At 47.3% G+C, this 20,149-nt stretch overlaps 1 protein-coding gene across 1 annotated transcript in view; it reads right to left on the reverse strand.

The window, feature by feature from the left end:
* The window catches only part of LOC121271200 (adenylate kinase isoenzyme 5-like), a 45,405-nt gene extending 32,242 nt beyond the window's left edge, over positions 1-13,163 (reverse strand). The window contains exons 1-3 of the mRNA XM_041176979.1: positions 13,032-13,163; positions 3,666-3,852; positions 2,125-2,292 (exon numbers count right to left, since the gene is read on the reverse strand). Coding sequence (XP_041032913.1) covers positions 2,125-2,292; positions 3,666-3,852; positions 13,032-13,085 — 409 coding nt within the window. The 5' untranslated portion in view covers positions 13,086-13,163. The remainder of the gene's footprint in view (positions 1-2,124; positions 2,293-3,665; positions 3,853-13,031) is intronic.
* Positions 13,164-20,149: the final 6,986 nt, after the last annotated feature.

The raw sequence follows: 20,149 nt of genomic DNA on the forward strand, positions 1-20,149 counted from the left end.
GAGAGAATGAAAAAGGGAGGAAGGAGAGAGAAAACACGAATACTACAGCAGAAAGCAAACAGCAATAAATTTGTCAGTCACAGAATACCAGATTCCTCGGGACCCCTCATCAGCCTAACTCATTGGTTTTGTACAGATTGGGAAAAGTCAGGACAAAGCAGCTCGTTTGATTGGCACCCCATTCACAAACATTCACTCCCTCCACCACCGACGCACAGTAGCAGCAGAGGGTGTACCATCTACAAGATGCACTGCAGGAATTCACTAAGGCTCCTTAGACAGCACCTTCCAAACCCACGACCACCACCATCTAGAAGGACAAGGGCAGCAGATACACGGGAACACCACCAGTTGGAAGTTCCCCTCCAAGTCACTCACCATCCTCACTTGGAAATATATTGCCGTTCCTTCACTGTTGCTGGGTCAAAATCCTGGAAATCCCTAACAGCACTGTGGGTGTACCTACAGCGGTTCAAGAAGGCAGCTCACCACCACCTTCTCAAGGGCAACAAGAGATAAATGCTGGCCGAGCCTCGTAGTTAAATATGGATTCTGAACAAGGAGGTTCCATTGTTTATTTTAAATTAACCAATTGTGGTGAGGCTGGGTTGCTACAGTGTCACTTATCAAATGGGCAACTTTGCAAATACTGACCCCACCACCCCAGTCACCACCCCAATTCTGAAGAAGGATCTTTCTGTTTTTATTTCAGATTTCCAGCATCTGCAGTATTTAGCTTTTACCTCAGTCTGAGACTTCACTAACAGCACGAAATATATTCAACTAAAATAAACTCCGATTTCAGTTCCTCTGTCTGTGTGTCAACAGAGAGGAGGATGCTGCCTGCATTTTACTGCATTGGTTTACATCTGTAATTACCCCTTTGTACTGTGTTTAAATTCACCATTATTCACCATGTAGTAAGCCACAACTAGAGTGAATCACAGGGTCATGGGGTGGAATGGTTACAACACAGGAGGCCATTCAGCCCATTGAGTCTGTGCTGAATAAATCATAGCCTGTTTTTATAACCTGGGATACTTCCCAGGGTTTTGGAAATGATTAATTTGGAAATGATTTAATTGCAGTCATGGAAAGCAGAATGGAATCCAAGTTTCTTCAAAGACTGTTCGGGTGTAAGGTCTGTGGGATTGTGATTAAACTGAGTACTGTCCTTCTCACAGTGATTAACAACTGGGAATATAGCTGGAACAAAAACAAAAATACCTGGAAAAACTCAGCAGGTCTGGCAGCATATGTGGAGAGGAACACAGTTAACGTTTCGAGAGCGAATGACCCTTCAACAGAACTTTGAAGACCTGCTGAGTTTTTCCAAGTATTTTTGTTTTTGTTTTGGATTTCCAGCATCTGCAGTTTTTTGCTTTTAATATAGCTGGAATGTTACTGCAGTCTGTGAAATGGCCACCAGCTGAGTTTTAATCCAGTTAGAGAGGGGAAATCACTCAGAACAAGTAGAAGAAAATCAGCTCTCCAATCAGAGGCAAAAACCACAACCCAAACTATCTCGCTTTGGATTGGTTGAGGGGTTCGACAGGGATAAAAGGAAATCCCATCACACTTTATAATCAATGAGCTAATATTGAAGTATGATCACTATTGTCATGTAGGAAAGGTAGCAGCCAATTTGGCACAGCAAGCTCCCACAAACAGTAATTTGATAATGACCAGATAATGTGGTTTAGTGATATTGGCCAGGATCTTGGGGAGAACTCCCCTGCTCTCCTTCAAAATACTGTAATGCAATCTTTTACACCCACCTGCACAGCATAAGGAGTCTTGATTTCACATCACATTCATAAGATGTCATTCCCAGCACAGTAGCACTCCTTCAATACTGCCCTGTCGGTCTAAATTATATGCTCAACTCTCTGGAGTTGGACTGGAACCCACCATCTTCTAACTGGGAGGTGAGTGTGTTACCCACAGCACCAGAGGCCACTTCGGGGATTGAAAGTTACTCCTGTTGAGGTGACTGTCACCTCTACCAGCCCTTCCAATCCCATTCTTGGCAGAAGTCCGGGAAACCCCTCAGCAGGAGTAACAACCCTGGATGCGAGGTGAATGGAGATAACCGTCTTTCCCCCCTACTCCCAGTGACCTTACCGATGACCAGGATGATTCTTGGCCTTGGTTTCGATGGGTCAAACACCATATATTCCTCAATTAGCTCATCGGTCTCTGATAGGTCAGTGTCGCTCTCAATAGAGAATTGGTGAATTGGAGGGAGGCGGTCATATCGGCAGTGACTCAGACTGTGACTCTCCGAAAGAGCTGTGGGGGAGGGAGAGAAACACAGAAATATCACAAGTCAACAGTGCGTGACAATGGAAGCCTGAGATATACTGTGCTGAGCTCCTCATTTTGTGGTTTCAGCCACAAGAGTTACCTCTCACGTTAAGAAGCAGAGCTGTGTCAGTCACTTGCTGTGCTGATCTCCACAACTGCAGTAAATGAACTGCTTTGCAGTGATGTACATTGTGTTATACTCCCACATAACATCACTAAATTGCAGTTTAAAACCACAGCAGCACTTAAACTCAAAACCTTTGTTTTCAGTGTTATCCAGCATTACTTAACTCAACTTCACTTTAATAATGCAACCAAGACATCACATTTTAAAGCTTCCTCTCTCTCTCTTCCCATTTACTGTCACGATTCAGAATCTCTTCCCAATTCTCTTCTATGGGAGCTTGCAACTTCCACAACATAAACCTTGTGATTTAATACATGCAGTGAGCAGGAATAGCACAGCTGAGATCTAACTAGGTTCCTTTTATTGGCACCTTATGTACTGGTATCAAATGAAGCCCACCCATCACAGTCTCTTAAGTAGATGGATAATCTCAAAACTATCTGGCCATATAGTTCAGGCAAAATGGCAAATTTGATTTATTTTAAGAAAGAGATTTATACTGAGGCAAAATATGCCAACAAATTAACAGAAATACTGCAATTAATTTACAAATCCAAAATAAGACGTAATTTTCAAATTTTTTGAGGCCTTTCAGTCTTTGAATGTAACAAACCTCTCTTCATGCCTCACACATTCCTCAGGGGCATCACTGAAGCCAACCATTCCCTGATCCAGCAGACAGACATTCCTGTCGCACAGGGGCCAGGGCAGGAGTGTTGTTTATTTCACTATTTGGTAGGGACACTGAGGCCAATTGTCACTCTCTCCTCCCACACTTCTTGCTGCCGCAGCTGAGAACAGCTAAGCAGACCGAGGGACAGGATAGAAACTCAGATTTTCCCTGGTCCATACCATGTCACTGAGGGCCACCTCCCCAATACCACTCAAACAAGCAAATTAAACCTATCCAACAATTCAGAGCGTGGGGGAAATTTGACTGGAAATTTCTGTGGATCTGGGTCTGTGCTGATAGTGAAGTCAAACCTGCTTTCTCCCAAGTTACATTCCAGAGATTAGATCAGACTGTGAGCTGGATCACAAGATGGAACAATCCGGAACATCCTTCAAACCCTCCCCATTGAGAACCTGACCAGTTCTGAGTGTCTGACTGAGTTTCCAGCTGAAGAAGACTCAAAAATCAGACCAGGAGCTTCTTAAACTGCATCAAATTTAAAAAAAAACCAATGGATACGGATGTAAAGAGTGTGAAGAGATGAGGTTAGAAAGTTACCGCTCAGAAAAATGGCTCTCCTCCCATGGCTGCCTGCAACTGGAGGCAAGGCCCGTCTCTCCTGAATGATGAACGTGTCCCATCGCACTTTTTCCAGGCCCCCGATCTCTCGCACTTTCTTCAGGCAGTTCTCCAGATACTCAAGGGGTTCCTCGGGCTGATGATACATCAGGCCTGTCAACATACTCTGAGAAAGAATCAGAGAGTCACCACAGGGCATCAGCCTGGCACCAACATGGAACCAGGAATCAACACGGGATCACTTGTTAGAAAATCACATTTTAAACCAGCGAATTTTTTAAAGTGACAGTTTTACATGAAAGGTATTTTTCATGATTAATGTCGCTTCCTCTGAGACCAGGTTTCACACCAATGGGTCATTAACAATGAGAGTCAGCTCCTTCAAGACAGTTGCCAATCCTAATATAAATACTCAATGTGGAGCTCTTAGTGCATTGAGTTTATAATCCAAAAAAGCTCTTCACCTCTGACCCCATCGCAAACTTCACACACTGACCTCTCCCGTCAGCATTTTCCATTATAATTCCTATATCCACACTTACAGTGGGAGCTGCCCATGTAAACATGTCACGCTGTCATTACACCCTCCTGATGGTTGGTGGTGCTGTAACACTTTGGGTTTGTTTCTCCTAGTCACGGAGACACATGCGTTGTGTTTCAATCACTCTACTTATTTCTTTCCAAGGTTACTGCAGGCTTTGCTATTTTCATAATGAATAATATTCTGTAAAAACATAGCCAGAATGTCTGATGTTAAGTTGGGGATTGGATTACACCTACAGCCCTGCATCCACTTACTCCACACCCCCTCACCCCACTTCACTTGAAGACTACACTTCACCCCAGCAAGGCAGCCAAAATCAAAACGATGTCTTTGTGTTAAACATTACAGATGATGGATGAGTGGTTAATGGAATATTTTGAAGAGGGTGTTATGTGAGTTTTAGATAAAGGTAGTAATTTGTTGTTTAGAGGATGGTTGATGTTCTGGGAAGATTAAGGGCATCCATTATCCAGAGTGGAGATGGATAGTGACCTCTCCTGCACAGACAGCAGCTCAATGGGATCAGGAGCATTAGCTAATTAAAGACAAAGATAAATGTGAACCCACAACCACACAGAGAGGGTGAAGCCTTCCCGGCCATCCTACACAGTATCAAATGTAGTCTGTTCCTGGATACCGATCAGGAATGGGAATCTGATCGATTTCCCCTTATCCCAATTGCCTTCCCCATTCCAGGAATTCAGAGATTAGCTGAGTCCAAAGGCTGGAACCCTCCTGGAGCCTTTAGTTCAGTAGCACATGAATGACTAGGTTTAGCTAAGATACAACCATACAAACATATGAACATATGAACAAGGAGCAGGAGTAAGTCCCTCCAGCCTCCTCCAGCATGGCTGATCTGATAGTAACCTGAAATCTGCATCCCACCTACCCCCGATAACCCTTGTTTACCAAGAATCTATCCACCTCTGCTTTAAAACTATTCAAAGACTCTGCTTCCACCATCTTTTCAGGTAACAGTTCCAAAGACTCATGACCCTCTGAGTGAAAACATTTCTCCTCATCTCCGTTTTCAGTGGGTGACCCCTTATTTTAAACAGTGACCCCAGTTCTAGATTCTCCCACAAGAGGAAACATCGTCTCCACACCCCCCCCTGTCAAGATCCCTCAGGATCTTATGTGTTTCAATCAAGTTGCCTCTTACTCTTCTAAACTCCAGCGGATACAAGCCTAGTCTGTCCAATCTTTCCTCATGAAACAACCTGTCCATTCCAGGTATTAGTACAGTAAACTTTCTCTGAACTGCTTCCAATGCATTTACATCCTTCCTTAAATAAGAACAAAGAACAAAGAAAAGTACAGCACAGGAACAGGCCCTTCGGCCCTCCAAGCCTGCGCCAATCATATTGCCCGTCAACTAAAACATTTTGCACTTCCGGGGTCCGTATCCCTCTATTCCCATCCTATTCATGTATTTGTCAAGCTGCCTCTTAAACACCACTATCGTACCTGCTTCCACCACCTCCTCTGGCAGCGAATTCCAGACACTCACTACCCTCTGCGTAAAAAACTTGCCCCACACATCTCCTCTATAGTTTTCTCCTCTCACCTTAAATCTATGTCCCCTAGTAATTGATTCTCTCACCTTCGGAAAAAGCTTTTGACTATCTACTCTGTCCATGCCACTCATAATTTTGTAAACTTCTATCAACCTCAATCTCCATCGCTCTAGTGAGAACAATCCAAGTTTCTCCAACCTCTCCCCATAGCTAATAACCTCCAGACCGGGCAGCATCCAGGTAAACCTCCTCTGCACCCTTTCCAATGCCTCCATATCCTTCAGGTAATGTGGTGACCAGAATTGCACGCAATATTCCAAGTGTGGCCTAACCAAGGTTCTATACAGCTGCAGCATGACTTCCCAGCTTTTATACTCAATACCCCTGCCGATGAAGGCAAGCATGCCACATGCCTTCCTGACTACCTTATCCACCTGCATTGCCACTTTCAGTGACCTGTGGACCTGTATACCCAGATCCCTCTGCCCCTCGATGCACTTAAGGGTTCTGCCATTTACTGTATAATTCCTGCCTGTATTAGACCAATTCTGAACACAGTACTCCAGATGTGGTCTTACTAGTGCCCTATACAACTGAAGCCTAACCTCCCTATTTTTATATTCAATTCCCCTCACAATAAATGATAACATTCTATTGGCTTTCCTAATTACCTGCTGTACTTGCATATTAGTCTTTTGTGATTCATGCACTAGGACATTCAGGTCCTTCTGCACCTCAGAGCTCTGCAATCTCTCAACATTTAAATAATATGCTTCTCTTTTATTCTTCCTGCCAAAATGAACAATTTCACACTTTCCCATATTATATTCCAGCTGCCAGATCTTTGCCCACTCATTTAACCCATCTATATCTGTTTGTAGCCTCCTTATATCCTCCTCACAACTTACTTTCCTACCTATCTTTGTGTCATCAGCAAATTTGGCAACCATCCCTTCAATCCCTTCATCCAAGTCCTTTATATAAATCGTAAACAGTTGAGATCCCAGCACTGATCCCTTCGGCACATCACTCGTTACATCTTGCCAACCTGAAAAAGATCCATTTATGCCTACTCTCTGCCTGTTAGCCAGCCAATCTCCTATCCGTGCCAATATGTTACCCCCTACACCATGAGCTTTTATTTTCTGCCACCTTTGATGTGGCACCTTATCAAATGCCTTCTGGAAATCTAAGTACAGTACATCTACCGGTTCCCCATTATCCACAGTGCATGTTACTGCCTCAAAGAACTCCAATAAGTTGGTTAAACATGATTCCCCTTTCACAAAACCATGTTCACACTGCCTGATTACCTTGAGCTTATCCAAGTGCCCTGCTATAGCTTCTTTAATAATTGTTTCTAACATTTTCCTTACAACAGATGTTAAATAACTGGCCTGTGGTTTCCCGCTTTCTGTCTCCCTCCCTTTTTGAATAATGGAGTTATATTTGCTATTTTGCAATCCAGTGACACCTTTCCCAAATCTAGGGAGTTTTGGAAAATTAAAACCAATGCATCAACTATCTCACTAGCCACTTCTTTTAAGACCCTAGAATGAAGTCCATCAGGACACAGGTTCTTGTCAGCCACAGCTCCAACAATTTACTCTACCACTTCCACTACCACTCAGTAGCTACCACCTTTCCCAGTGAAATAGCCAACAAGACGTGATGGAGACCAGCACTGTGAACATGAATCTCAGCCAGAGTCACAGCAGAGGAGAAGTGAGAGCAGTGCTAGAAACTCTAATTCCAGGTCATTCTCCAAACTTCCTAAGAACATCTCATGTCCCAATGCCACAATCCTGCCAATTGTCCATTTATCATCAAACCTCAGCTCATCTAACATTCTGCTGCCCATGTCCAGCCTGAAATTCCCATCAGCCCCTGTGCTCACAGTATTACACCTGGACCTGGGAGCACATCCATTTTAAAAATTCTCATCCTTGTGCTCAAACACCTCCATGGCTTCATCTCTCCCAATCGCCATCACCTCCTCCAGTCCCTACAGCCCTCCCGATCTCTGTAACCTTCTCCAGCCCCTACAACCCTCCCTAAATCTGTAACCTCCTCCAGTCGCTACAGCCCTCCCTATCTCTGTAACCTCCTCCAGCCCCAAACAACCCTAACTCTGTAATCTCCTCCAGACCTTACACCTCTCCCTATCTCTGTAATCTACATCAGCAACTACAGCCCTCCCTTTTCCTGTAACCGCCTCCAGCCCCTACACCCCTCCCTATCTCTGTAACCTCCTCCTGACCCTACAACCCTCCCTATCTCTGTAACCTCCTCCAGCCCCTACAACCCTCTATATCTCTGTAACCTCCTCTAACCCCTCCACTCTTCCCTATCTCTGTAACCCCCTCCAGTCCCTACAACCCTCCCTATCTCTGTAACCTCCACCAGCCCCTACAACCCTCTCAGATCTCTGTAACCTCCTCCAGTCCCTACACCACACCCTATCTCTGTAACCTCCTCCAACCCCTACACCCCTCCCTGTCTCTGTAGCCTCCTCCAGCCTCTAACAACCCTAACTCTGTAATCTCCTCCAGACTTTACACCTCTCCCTATCTCTGTAATCTACATCAGCACATACAACCCTCAGTTTCCCTGTAACCTCCTCCAGCCCCTACACCCCTCCCTATCTCTGTAACCTCCCCCAGTCCCTACAGCCCTCCATATCTCTGTAACCTCCTCCGGCCCCTACACCCCTCCCTATCTCTGTAACCCCTCCAGCCCCTACAACCCTCCCTATCTCAGTAATCTCCTCCAGCCCCTACAACCCTCCCTATCTCTGTAACCTATCCAGCCCCTACAGCCCTCCCTATCTTGGTAACCTCCTCCACTTCCTACAGCCCTCCCTATCTCTGTAACCTCCTCCAGCCCCTACAACACTCCCTACCTCTGTAACCTCCTCCAGTCCCTACAACCTCCCTATCTCTGTAACCTCCACCAGCCCTTTCAACCGTCTCAGATCTCTGTAACCTTCTCCAGCCCCTACAAACCTCCCTAAATCTGTAACCTCCCCCAGTCGCTACAGCCCTCCCTATCTCTGTAACCTCCTCCAGTCCCTACACCCGTCCCTTTCTCTGTAACCTTCTCCAGTCCCTACAACCCTCTCCCTATCTCTGTAACCGCCTCCTGACCCTACAACCCTCCCTATCTCTGTAACTTCCTCCAGCCCTCACACCCCTCCCTATTTCTGTAACCTCCACCAGCCCCTTCAACCCTCTCAGATCTCTGTAACCTTCTCCAGCCCCTACACCCGTCCCTTTCTCTGTAACCTCCACCAGCCCCTACAATCCTCCCAGATCTCTGTAACCTCCTCCAGTCCCTACACCACACCCTATCTCTGTAACCTCCCCCAACCCCTACACCCCTCCCTATCTCTGTAGCCTCCTCCAGCCCCAAACAACCATAACTCTGTAATCTCCTCCAGACCTTACACCTCTCCCTATCTCTGTAATCTACATCAGCACGTACAACCCTCAGTTTCCCTGTAACCTCCTCCAGCCCCTACACCCCTCCCTATCTCTGTAACCTCCCCCAGTCCCTACAGCCCTCTATATCTCTGATACCTCCTCCAGCCCCTACACCCCTCCCTATCTCTGTAACCCCTCCAGCCCCTACAACCCTCCCTATCTCAGTAATCTCCTCCAGACCCTACAACCCTCCCTATCTCTGTAACCTCCTCCAGCTCCTATGCCCCTCTCTATCTCTGTAACCTCCTCCAGCCCCTGCAACCCTCCCTATCCCTGTAACCTCCTCCAGCCCCTACAACCTATCTCTGTAACCTCCTCCAGTCCCTACAGCCCTCCCTATCTCTGTAGCCTCCTCCAGCCCCTACACCCTCCCTATCTCTGTAATCTACTTCAGCACCTACAACCCTCCCTATCCCTGTAATCCCCTCCTGCCCTTGCAACCCTCCCTATCTCTGTAACCTCCTCCAGCCCCTTCAACCCTTGCTATCTCGGTAACCTCTTCCAGCCCCTACACCCCTCCCTATCTCTGTAACTTCCTCCAGCCCCTAGAACCCTCCCTATCTCTGTAACCTCCTCCAGTCCCTACACCCCTCCCTATCTCTGTAGCCTCCTCCAGCCCATATGCCCCTCCCTATCTCTGTAACCTCGTCCAGCCCCTACAACCCTCCCTATCTCTGTAACCTCCTCCAGCCCCTACAACCCTTGCTATCTCAGTAACCTCTTCCAGCCCCTACACCCCTCCCTATCTCTGTAACCTCCTCCAGCCCCTACAACCCTTGCTATCTCAGTAACCTCTTCCAGCCCCTAACCCCTCCCTATCTCTGTAACCTCCTCCAGCCCCTACACCCCTCCCTATCTCTGTAACCTCCTCCAGCCCCTACAACCCTTGGTATCTCAGTAACCTCTTCCAGCCCCAACAACCCTCCCTATCTCTGTAACCTCCTCCAGCCCCTACAACCCTCCCTAAATCTGTAACCTCCTACAGCCCTCCCTATCTCTGTAACCTCCTCCAGCCCCAACAACACTCTCAGATCCCTGTACTATTGATGATCTCCCAGGAAATTAAGGAATGTGGGGAACAGGCAGGAAAATGGAGTTGGGCCCAAGATCAGGAATGATCTTATTGAATGATGGGGCTGGCTCGATGGGCTGAATGATCCCCTCCTGCTTCCAAATCTTATGTTCCTCTAATTCTGGCATCTAAAAGTCCTCGATTTTAATCACTCAATCGTTGGCAGCAACCTGGGTCCTAAATTCTGGAATTCCTTCCTCGAACCATCTCTCTCTCTCTCTCTCCCTTCCTCCCCCCTTCTCTCTGTCTCTCTCTCTCTCCCTCCTTCTGACCACTCCCTAAACCCGACCTGTTCGGCCGAGACTTTGGACACACGTCCCTGTATCTCCTTATGTGGCTCGGGGTGGGGGGGGGGGGTCAATTTTAGCGTGATTTCCGCCCCTGTATAGAGCGTCTGGGATGTTTCCCATTAAAGGTGCTGTGTAAATGTAGGTTGTTGTTGTAAATGCAATCTCCCCCCCGCCAACCCCCACCCCCAGACCGAGCAGGATGTCCATTTTCTCAGGCAGCTTTTTGCAATTGATGAGGAGGAACCTAACCCCGAGAGGAACCATTACCAGCTCCAGTGTGCTTTTACTGTAATGACAGCTGTAATTACTGCCGAAGCTGAAGTGGAGCCAACCTCACCAGGTACCTGATAATCGACTGTAATTAGCCCTTCACAAGTGACACATCCCTGACAGGGGCTGGAACTCTCACCAGGTCCACTTGTCGCTGGATGTAACCCCAGAGAAGTCAGGATGATTCACGAACGGCGGACCTTCCCCCCCCCCCACCCAACCCCACCAACAATTACCGAGACTCTCCAGGGTTTTAGCGCCAACTCACTTAGACAGTCACGTTTAATGGTTTACATGACTCGGAGTCGCCACCAGTTCCTTAGTGTTTCCTGAGCCCTCCCTCCCTCTCTCCCTCTCTCTCCACCTCCCTCTCTCCCTCCCTCCCTCTCTCCCTCCCTCCCTCCCTCCCTCTCTCCCTCCCTCCCTCCCTCCCTCTCTCTCTCCCCTCCCTCCCTCTCTCTCTCCCCTCCCTCCTCCCTCCTCTCTCTCCCTCCCTCCCTCTCTCTCTCCCTCCCTCCCTCCCTGTCTCTCTCCCCTCCCTCCTCCCTCCCTCTCTCCCTCTCTCTCTCCCTCTCCCTCCCTCCTCCCTCTCTCTCTCCCTCTCCCTCCCTCCCTCCCTCTCTCTCTCCCCTCCCTCCCTCCCTCCCTCTCCCTCCCCCTCCCTCCCTCTCTCTCCCCCTTCCTCCCTCTCTCTCTCTCCCTCCCTTCCTCCCTCTCTCCCTCCCTCCCTCCCTCTCTCTCCCCCTCCCTCCCTCTCTCCACCTCCCTCTCTCCCTCCCTCCCTCTCTCCCTCCCTCCCTCCCTCCCTCTCTCCCTCCCTCCCTCCCTCCCTCTCTCTCCCCCTCCCTCCCTCTCTCCACCTCTCTCTCTCCCCTCCCTCCCTCTCTCTCTCCCCCTCCCTCCCTCCCTCTCTCTCCCTCCCTCCCTCCCTCTCTCCCCCTCTCTCTCTCCCCTCCCTCCCTCTCTCCCTCCCTCCCTCCCTCTCTCCCTCTCTCCCTCTCCCTCCCTCCCTCTCTCTCCCTCCCTCCCTCTCTCCCTCCCTCCCTCCCTCCCTCTCCGGCAGATCCCGGTGATTTTGGTGTAGTCTTGTTGCTATGACAGCCCTTGGCTCACTCTGTCCGCTGCTGAGACTCACATCACAGCTGAGAGTGAGAGTGAGAGCACAGAGGGTAACTGCAGAGTGAGTCCCTGCCTCACTTGGACACAGCCTCGGCCACGCAGAGAGAGAGAGAGAGAGAGAGAGAAAGGTCAGGGCTATAAACTGCAGCTCTGGGCATGGGTCTGGCTGCTTACACTGAGGGACTGGGGGCTGCGGGATTTAAGTTTATGCTGAAAGGAATGTGCCAAGTATATTTCATTTGGTATGGAATGTGTACTATTGTCTGTGTCTCATATAAATGGCACATGAGTCACATAGAAACACGCACCGTTGGGTGATTTGTGCAACGCTGTGGACGAGGTGTGGAGAGATTCGGTTTGCCTGATTTCCACCCCCACCACCCCCCATAGGCGAGGTTGTGATTTCCAGCGTTCTTAACTGAAGGAGCTTTTCAGAAAACCCTAACCTCACTTCAGTCAGTGAGTGGGGTCAGGACGGGGAGCCGAATCCTCACCATTTGCCTCAGTCCAGCTCCCAATCCCTCGCCACACCCTGTCCAGCACAAACTCACTCTCTCCCTGGGACACAGACTCAGTGAGGGACTGTACACCGCCCCTCTCTCTGTGCCTCCCCATCGAATCTTGCTTGTCCCCCCCCCGCCCCCCTTTGACGGTTGTCGGCGCTCATTGCTTGCTGCACCCGGGCACAGTGTCCTGAAGGAGGCGGTGTTGCCCCTCAGGGTTGCCCAGGGCCCGGGTGCATTGGCCAGTGTAGATGGGGGAGCTGTCCGCATTCACACAGCGAAGGAGTTCAGCTCAGGAGAGGGTGGGAATCACGACTGGGTTCCTGACACTTTAGGGGATTGGTTCCCCCACCCCCCCACCCCCCCCCACACCACCCCCCATCAGCCCAGCAAAGAAAGATATTCCTGGAATCCTAATCTCATTTTTCCATGAATGTTTTACATACCTCATACTTCACCTGAAGCGAAGTGAATTTTTAACCTGTTGGACCTAAAACATTTCAGTTTATTTATAAAAACGAGCGGAATAGTTTTTAAATCCTTACCTCGAACAGCAGAGGGATTTGTCTTTTGGAGATGTAATCTTTAGCTTCGCTCATCCTGGTAGATTTTCGGTCTCTTTCTCACTCCAATGCTCTCCAATTTCCTGACGCTGAGGTTGCTGCTCTCTCTCTCTATCTCTCCTCCCTCCCTCTCCGGGTCACACACCTTTTCTCTCTGTCTGTCTCGGTCACACACTCCCCCTTTCTCTGGCTCTCCCCTCTTTCCGTGTCTCTCTGGGTCTTGTTCTCTCTCTGTCTCTGAATTTCACTCTGTCTCTATCCTTGTCTCTCTCTCACTCCGCCTCTCTCTTCCTCTCTGGCTGTCGGTTTTTCTCTCTCTCTCTTCTTTTATCCTCTCTTTATCCGTCTCTTTCTCCTTCTCTGTTATCCCTCGCTGTCACATCCAGCCGACTGTTCTGTGCAGACAGGTCTCTTTTTATTTATTAATTTACATTATTTCATTGGGAAGCGTTGCCTAGGTAATGTGTAGCAGATACAATTCAGCACATACTTGCTCCAAGAGGCTTTATCTGATTTTTTGATGTGACCTGGAGTTTTTTTTAAATAATGTGTCCGTTTGCGGGAATGCCCCATATCTATTAAACAATTAGCTTTAAACAATTAGATTTCGCTCCAACACAGAACAAAGTATCTGCTGAGAAACTGATAACAAATCTCAGCCTTTACCCAGTTTCTCAAAGTTCTGATTTACCAAGTTTTTGGGTCTTTCATTTCTTGCTTATTCGCCCCCCTCCCCCTTCTCCTACAGGGCAGTAAACCCAGTATGAAAAGACCGTTTTCTCTCTTTATTTGACACTCAGATGTGTGAAATATGATCTGAAAACATTATTGACAGTTTCCTCCTCTCTTTCCTTTGATTTTCTTGCTTTCTCTTGAAAGTAAAGATTTATTTACTACAAATAATACCAGTGTATCCACAGAATGTGAATAACTATTGTTTCACACCCAGTATACACTCAAAGAGATAAGTATACCATCGACGAGATGAGTATGCCCTTGATGAGATGGGTATACCCTCAATGAGATGGGTATACCCTCAATGAGATGGGTATACCCTCAATGAGATGGGAATACCATCAATGAGAAGGGTATACTGTCAATGAGATGAGTTTACCCTTGATGAGATGAGTATACACTCAAAGAAATGAGTTTACCCTTGGTGAGATGAGTATGCCCTCAGTGAGATGAGTTTACCCTTGGACAAAATGAGTTTACCCTCGATCAGATGAGTTTACCCTTGATGAGATGAGTATACACTCAAAGAAATGAGTTTACCCTTGGTGAGATGAGTATGCCCTCAGTGAGATGAGTTTACCCTTGGACAAAATGAGTTTACCCTCGATCAGATGAGTTTACCCTCGATGAGATTAGTATACCCTTGATGAGATGAGGATACCCTCAATGAGATGAATATGCCCTCAACAAAATGAGTTTACCCTTGACGAGATGAGTATACACTCAAAGAGATGAGTTTACCCTTGGTGAGATGAGTATACCCTCAACGAGATGAGTGTGCCCTTGATGAAATGAGTATACCCTCGATCAGATGAGTATACTCTCAACAAGATTAGTGTGCCCTCAATGAGATGAGTGTATCCTTGACGAGGTGAGTATACCTTCAATGAGATTAGTTTACCCTCGCCGAGTTAGTATATCCTTGATAAGATGAGTGTACCCTCAATAAGATGAGTATGCCCTCGATGAGATTAGAATACTCTTGATGAGGTGAGTACACATTCGATCAACAGAGTATACTCTCGATGAGATGAATATATCCTCGATGAGATGTTGCAGTCTGCAGTCCCCTCTAACTGTCCAGGTGGATATTAAAGATCCCAGGGACTATTCAGAAATGAGAGTTGCTGGGTCAACATTCCTCCCTCCAGCAACTGCACAAACAGACATTTATTAGCCAGTCACCTCAGTGTTATTGTGTCCTGTGTGTTTGCCTACATAACAATAGTAATACACATTATAAACAAACTGTCCAGTGACGCACTGACTAATGTTTCAGTCTGAGAGTGTACAATATCAATGCAAATATTAAAAAGATTTCTTATCTCACCTCGTTTCCTGCTGTGACTGAGGATTGAATCACTGTCACAGACTAAAATAACACAGTAAGCAGACGGAAAGTCGTTAGGACATTCCAAGTGTGACTGAGTTTCTCTCTGTCTCTCTCTCTCTTTAAATCTCCCTGTCAGTGCACCTTTTCAATGCGGCTTCACCACTGGGTCCTCACAGAAACTGTTGGTTCCATTTCAGTGGCTGGGTCCAAACTCAGTGCTTGCTTCAGCCTCTACAGTCTTGTCACAGACACACCCAGTTCTTCAGTAATGTGAGAATATAATATACATGCTCATCTTCCCCAACCTGACACACACACAGACACACACACACACACACAGACATTCACATTAACAATATCTACTTTGAATGTTGGAGCTTAAATGTGTGATATTAAAGCACTGCGAAGGAAATATAGGGACGGTGTATTGGCACACAGCCCCTTGAAGTTGCTGCTCTACTACATTAAAGTGTAGGGTGAATCTGTATCTCACTCCATTTACCCACATTAGTTCCTATGCTTTGATTCACTTATCCAATGAAAATCTATGTATCTGAGTCTTGAAAACTCCCAATAGTTCCTCAGAATCTGTAGCTTTTTATGGGCAGAGAGTTCCAGATTTCCTTTTTTTAATTCATTTATGGGATGTGGGTGTCGCTGGCTTGGCCAGCATTTATTGCCCATCCCTAGTTGCACTTGAGAAGATGATGGTGAGCTGCCTTCTTGAACAGCTGCAGTCCAAGTGGTGTAGGTACACCCACAGTGCTGTTAGGGAGGGAGTTCCAGGATTTTGACCCAGTGACAGTGAAGCAACGGCGATATATTTCCAAGTCAGGATGGTGAGTGACTTGGGGTGGTGTTCCCATTCATCTGTTGCCCTTGTCCTTCTAGGTGGTAGTGGTCATGAGTTTGGAAGGTGCTGTCTAAAGAGCCTTGGTGAATTCCTGCTGTGCATCTTCTAGATGGTGCACACTGCTGCTACTGTGCATCGGTGGTGGAGGGAGTGAATGTTTGTGGATGTGGTGCCAATCAAGCGGGCTGCTTTGTCCTGGATGATGTTGAGCTTCTTGAGTGTTGTGGGAGCTGCACTCATCCAGGCAAGTGGGGAGTATTCCATCACACTCCTGACTTGTGCCTTGTAGATGGTAGACAGGCTTTGAGGAGTCAGGAGGTGAGTTACTTGCTGCAGGATTCCTAGCTTCTGACCTGCTCTTGTAGCCACAGCACTTATATGGCTAGTCCAGTACAATTTCTGATTTGTCCTGATTTTTGTATACAGGACATACCTGGGCAATTTTCCACACAGCCGGGTAGATGCCAGTGTTGTAGCTGTACTGGAATAGTTTGGCTAGGGGTACAGCAAATGCTGAAGCACAAGCCTTCAGTACTATTGCTGGAATCTTGTCAGGCTTCATAGCCTTTGCACTACCCAGTGCCTTCAGCTGTTTCTTGATATCACGTGGAGTGAATCGAAATGGCTGGGGACTGGCAACTGTGATGTTGGGGACTTCTGGAGGGGACCAAGATGGATCATCCACTCAGTACTTCTGGCTGAAGATTGTTGTAAATGCTTCAGCCTTATCTTTTGCACTGATGTGCTGGGCTCCTCCATCATTGAGGATGGGGATATTTATGGAGCCTCCTCCTCCAATGAGTTGTTTAATTGTCCACCACCATTCATGACTGGATATGGCAGGACTGCAGAGATTAGATCTAATCCGTTGGTTGTAGAATCATTTAGCTTTGTCTGTCACTTGCTGCTTATGCTGTTTGGCACACAAGTGTTGTAGCTTCACCAGGTTGAGACCTCATTTTTAGGTGTGCCTGGTGCTGCTCCTGGCATGCCCTCCTGCAATCTTCATTGAACCAGGGTAGATCCCCTGACTTGATGGTAATGGTAGAGTGGGGAATATGCTGGGCCATGAGGTTACAGATTGTGGTTGTACACAATTCTGCTGCTGCTGATGGCCCACAGTGCCTCATGGATGCCCAGTCTTGAGTTGCTAGATCTGTTCAAAATCTATCCCATTTAGCACAGTGGTAGTGCCACACAATACGATGGAGGGTATCCTCAATGCAAAGGCTGGACTTCACTGCATCTCTGGAAGCAGGTCGGTGAGGATGAGGTCAAGTATGTTTTTCCCTCTTGTTAGTTCCCTCACCACCTGCTGCAGACCCAGTCTAGCAGATATGTCATTTAGGACTCAGCCAGCTCGGTCAGCAGTGGTGCTACTGAGCTGCTCTTGGTGACAATGAAGTCTCCCAATGTTATAGAGTTGATTTTCAGGCCACTTTTCTTAGTGGAAACATTTAACTTTATTTATAAGACAGCAGCAGCTACATGTTTGTATCAAATTCCATAACTAAAGAAGAGCTGTCTCTTGTAGAGGTTCCCTGTGCTGCTAATACATTGGTTGACACAGATCATGTGATCTTACAACACGGAATTATTCTTAAAGCTACAGTCCTATGTTTCCCAAAACTATAATTACTACATTCCTCCCCCTTTAACTTTTCTGTACATTTTGTATTTATAAAGATATTTATCTCATGACATTACAATATTTACACAGGTCATGAGATTACAAGTTCACTCTTTCAGGTGGTTTCCTGGAACGTCGCAGGATTATTTTTAAAGCTATAGTGCAACGTTTCCCAAAACTATAATTACTACACCTGCCCAGAGTACATTCTGTGCCCTTGCCACCCTCTGCTTCCTCATGTGATGCTCAACATGGAGGAGTGCTAATTCATCAGCTGAGGGAGGGCGGGACATAGTAATCAGCAGGAAGTTTCCTTGCCCATGTTTGGCCTGATGCCATGAGACTTCATGGGGTCTGAGTCGATGTTGAGGATTCCCAGGGCAACTCCCTCCTGGCTGTATACCACAATACCACTGTGCCAACTCTCCTTGGTCTGTCCTGCTGGTGGGACAGGACATACCCAGGGATGGTGATGGTGGAGTCTGGGACGTTGTCTGTAAGGTATGATTCCGTGAGGATGACTATGTCAGGCTGTTGCTTGACTAGTCTGTGAGACAGCTCTCCCAATTTTGGCACTAGCCCCCAGATGTTAGCAAGGAGGACTTCGCAGGGTCAACAAGGCTGAGTTTACCATTGTCGTATCCAGTGCCTAGGTTGATGCCGGGTGGTCCATCCAGTTTCATTCCTTTTAGACTTTTTAGCAGTTTGATACAACTGAGTGGCTAGTGCATTTCAGAGGACATTTAAGAGTCAACCACATTGCTGTGGGTATGGAGTCACATGTAGGCCAGACCAGGTAAGGATGACAGATTTCCTTCCCTAAAGGACATTAGTGAACCAAATGGGTTTTTATGACAATTGACAATGGTTTCATAGTCATCATCAGACTTTTAATTCCAGATTTTTATTGAATTCAAATTCCACCATCTGCCATGGTGGGATTTCTTGCAGGTGAAAAGTTTAACATCCATTCCTGACACAATACAGATTGGGGGAAACGTGGGCATTTGGTGCCCTCTGGTGGAATTAGCAAGTGACTGCTTCAGGAAGGAGCTGTCATGATCTCAGACTGTCAATCTAATACGTACTCTTCCAGGACCACTCCATCCAGTTCAGGGTCATGGGGAATCAGAGCCTATCCTGACAGGCAATGGGCACCGGGCAGGGTTCACCCAGGTCAGGGGGACAATTTTACTGTCGCCAATCCAACTTTAAACAGTAGGAAGAAACCAGAGCACCCAGCAGAAACCCACATAGACACGGGGAGAACTTCAAGATCCACACAGACACACACCTGAGATCAGAATCGAACCCAAGTCCCTGGACATATGAGGCAGCAGCGCTAACCACTGCCCCACTGTGCCACCCTCAATCTAATACCGATCTTTATATGTATATATATGTTCAGGTTGGGCACAGCACTCACGCCTCCTGTATCACACGTTCGTCTTGCAACTCTTTCTCAATCACAGCTGTCTCACTTGACAAAAAGAGATCCTAAATTATTCCATTGTTATAACTCAGCAGCTCTGATAAAATTTGTTCATTATTTGGAAAAGCGGTGCTTTAACCGGGAGCAATGTCACAGGCGGTCGGCTAGCACCTTTACATTTGTTATTTTATTCCCAATTTTCAACCTCCTTTCTGGGAGGTGAAACCGACATCAGGTCGCAGAGACCCTGACCAGTTCTTGCTCCTTGAGCGGCTTCTCAGATTCTTGAGCGTAGACAATGCCAGCGGACTGTTTGACTTTGGACAACGTGGCCCCTGAGCTCTCTCCCACCTTCATGGAGCAGGAGGAGTCACTTCCCAGCCATTAGTAACAGGAAATCCAGCTGGGTCTCCCCTCACTGACCTCAGGGTGTAGGATTATGAGCGTTTTGATAGAGCGGATAGGGAGAAATGGGAGGGTCAGTAACCAGGGAGACAGATTTAAAATACACGGTAAAAGAAGCAGAGAGGGAGGTGAGGAGAATTGTGATGTGCTGCCTGAAAAGACAGTAGAAACAATAACTTTCAAAAGGGAATTGGATAAATAGTTGGAGAAGGAAATATTTTCAGCTCTATAAGGAAAGTGCAGTGGGATTAAGGCTAATTGGATAGCTTTACCAAAGAGCCAGCACATGCACGATGGGCCGAATGGCTTCTGTGTTGAACTATTCTATGATTCCATAACTGTGCTGGCCTGGTCTAACCTGACCCTGTAATAATACTCGTTCCCCAGCTCCCAGGTACCACACTTACTGACAAATTCTGTAGGTTGAGCACGTCTCTGGACAGAATCGAGAGCCTGCAGCCAGATTTAAGATTGGCAGCTTGGGCTGGCCTGGTGAGCTGCTGTTGTGTTGCTGCAGCACTGGGCACTAGGTCTCAACACCCAGGTCTCCCCAGTCAGTGGCTGAAAGGTGCCAAAAAAAAGCCTCAGAAGGGAGCAAAGAGAAGGCAAATGAATGTCGACAAGTCCTGGGATTCATCCCAATTATCAGCAGGAACCTGATCAGGGCCAAGTCCTCCTGACAGGATACAGCTTAGCACCAAAAGTTAAAGTC

The sequence above is a fragment of the Carcharodon carcharias genome, chromosome 30, assembly GCF_017639515.1.
Source record: "Carcharodon carcharias isolate sCarCar2 chromosome 30, sCarCar2.pri, whole genome shotgun sequence".
NCBI lineage: Eukaryota > Metazoa > Chordata > Chondrichthyes > Lamniformes > Lamnidae > Carcharodon > Carcharodon carcharias.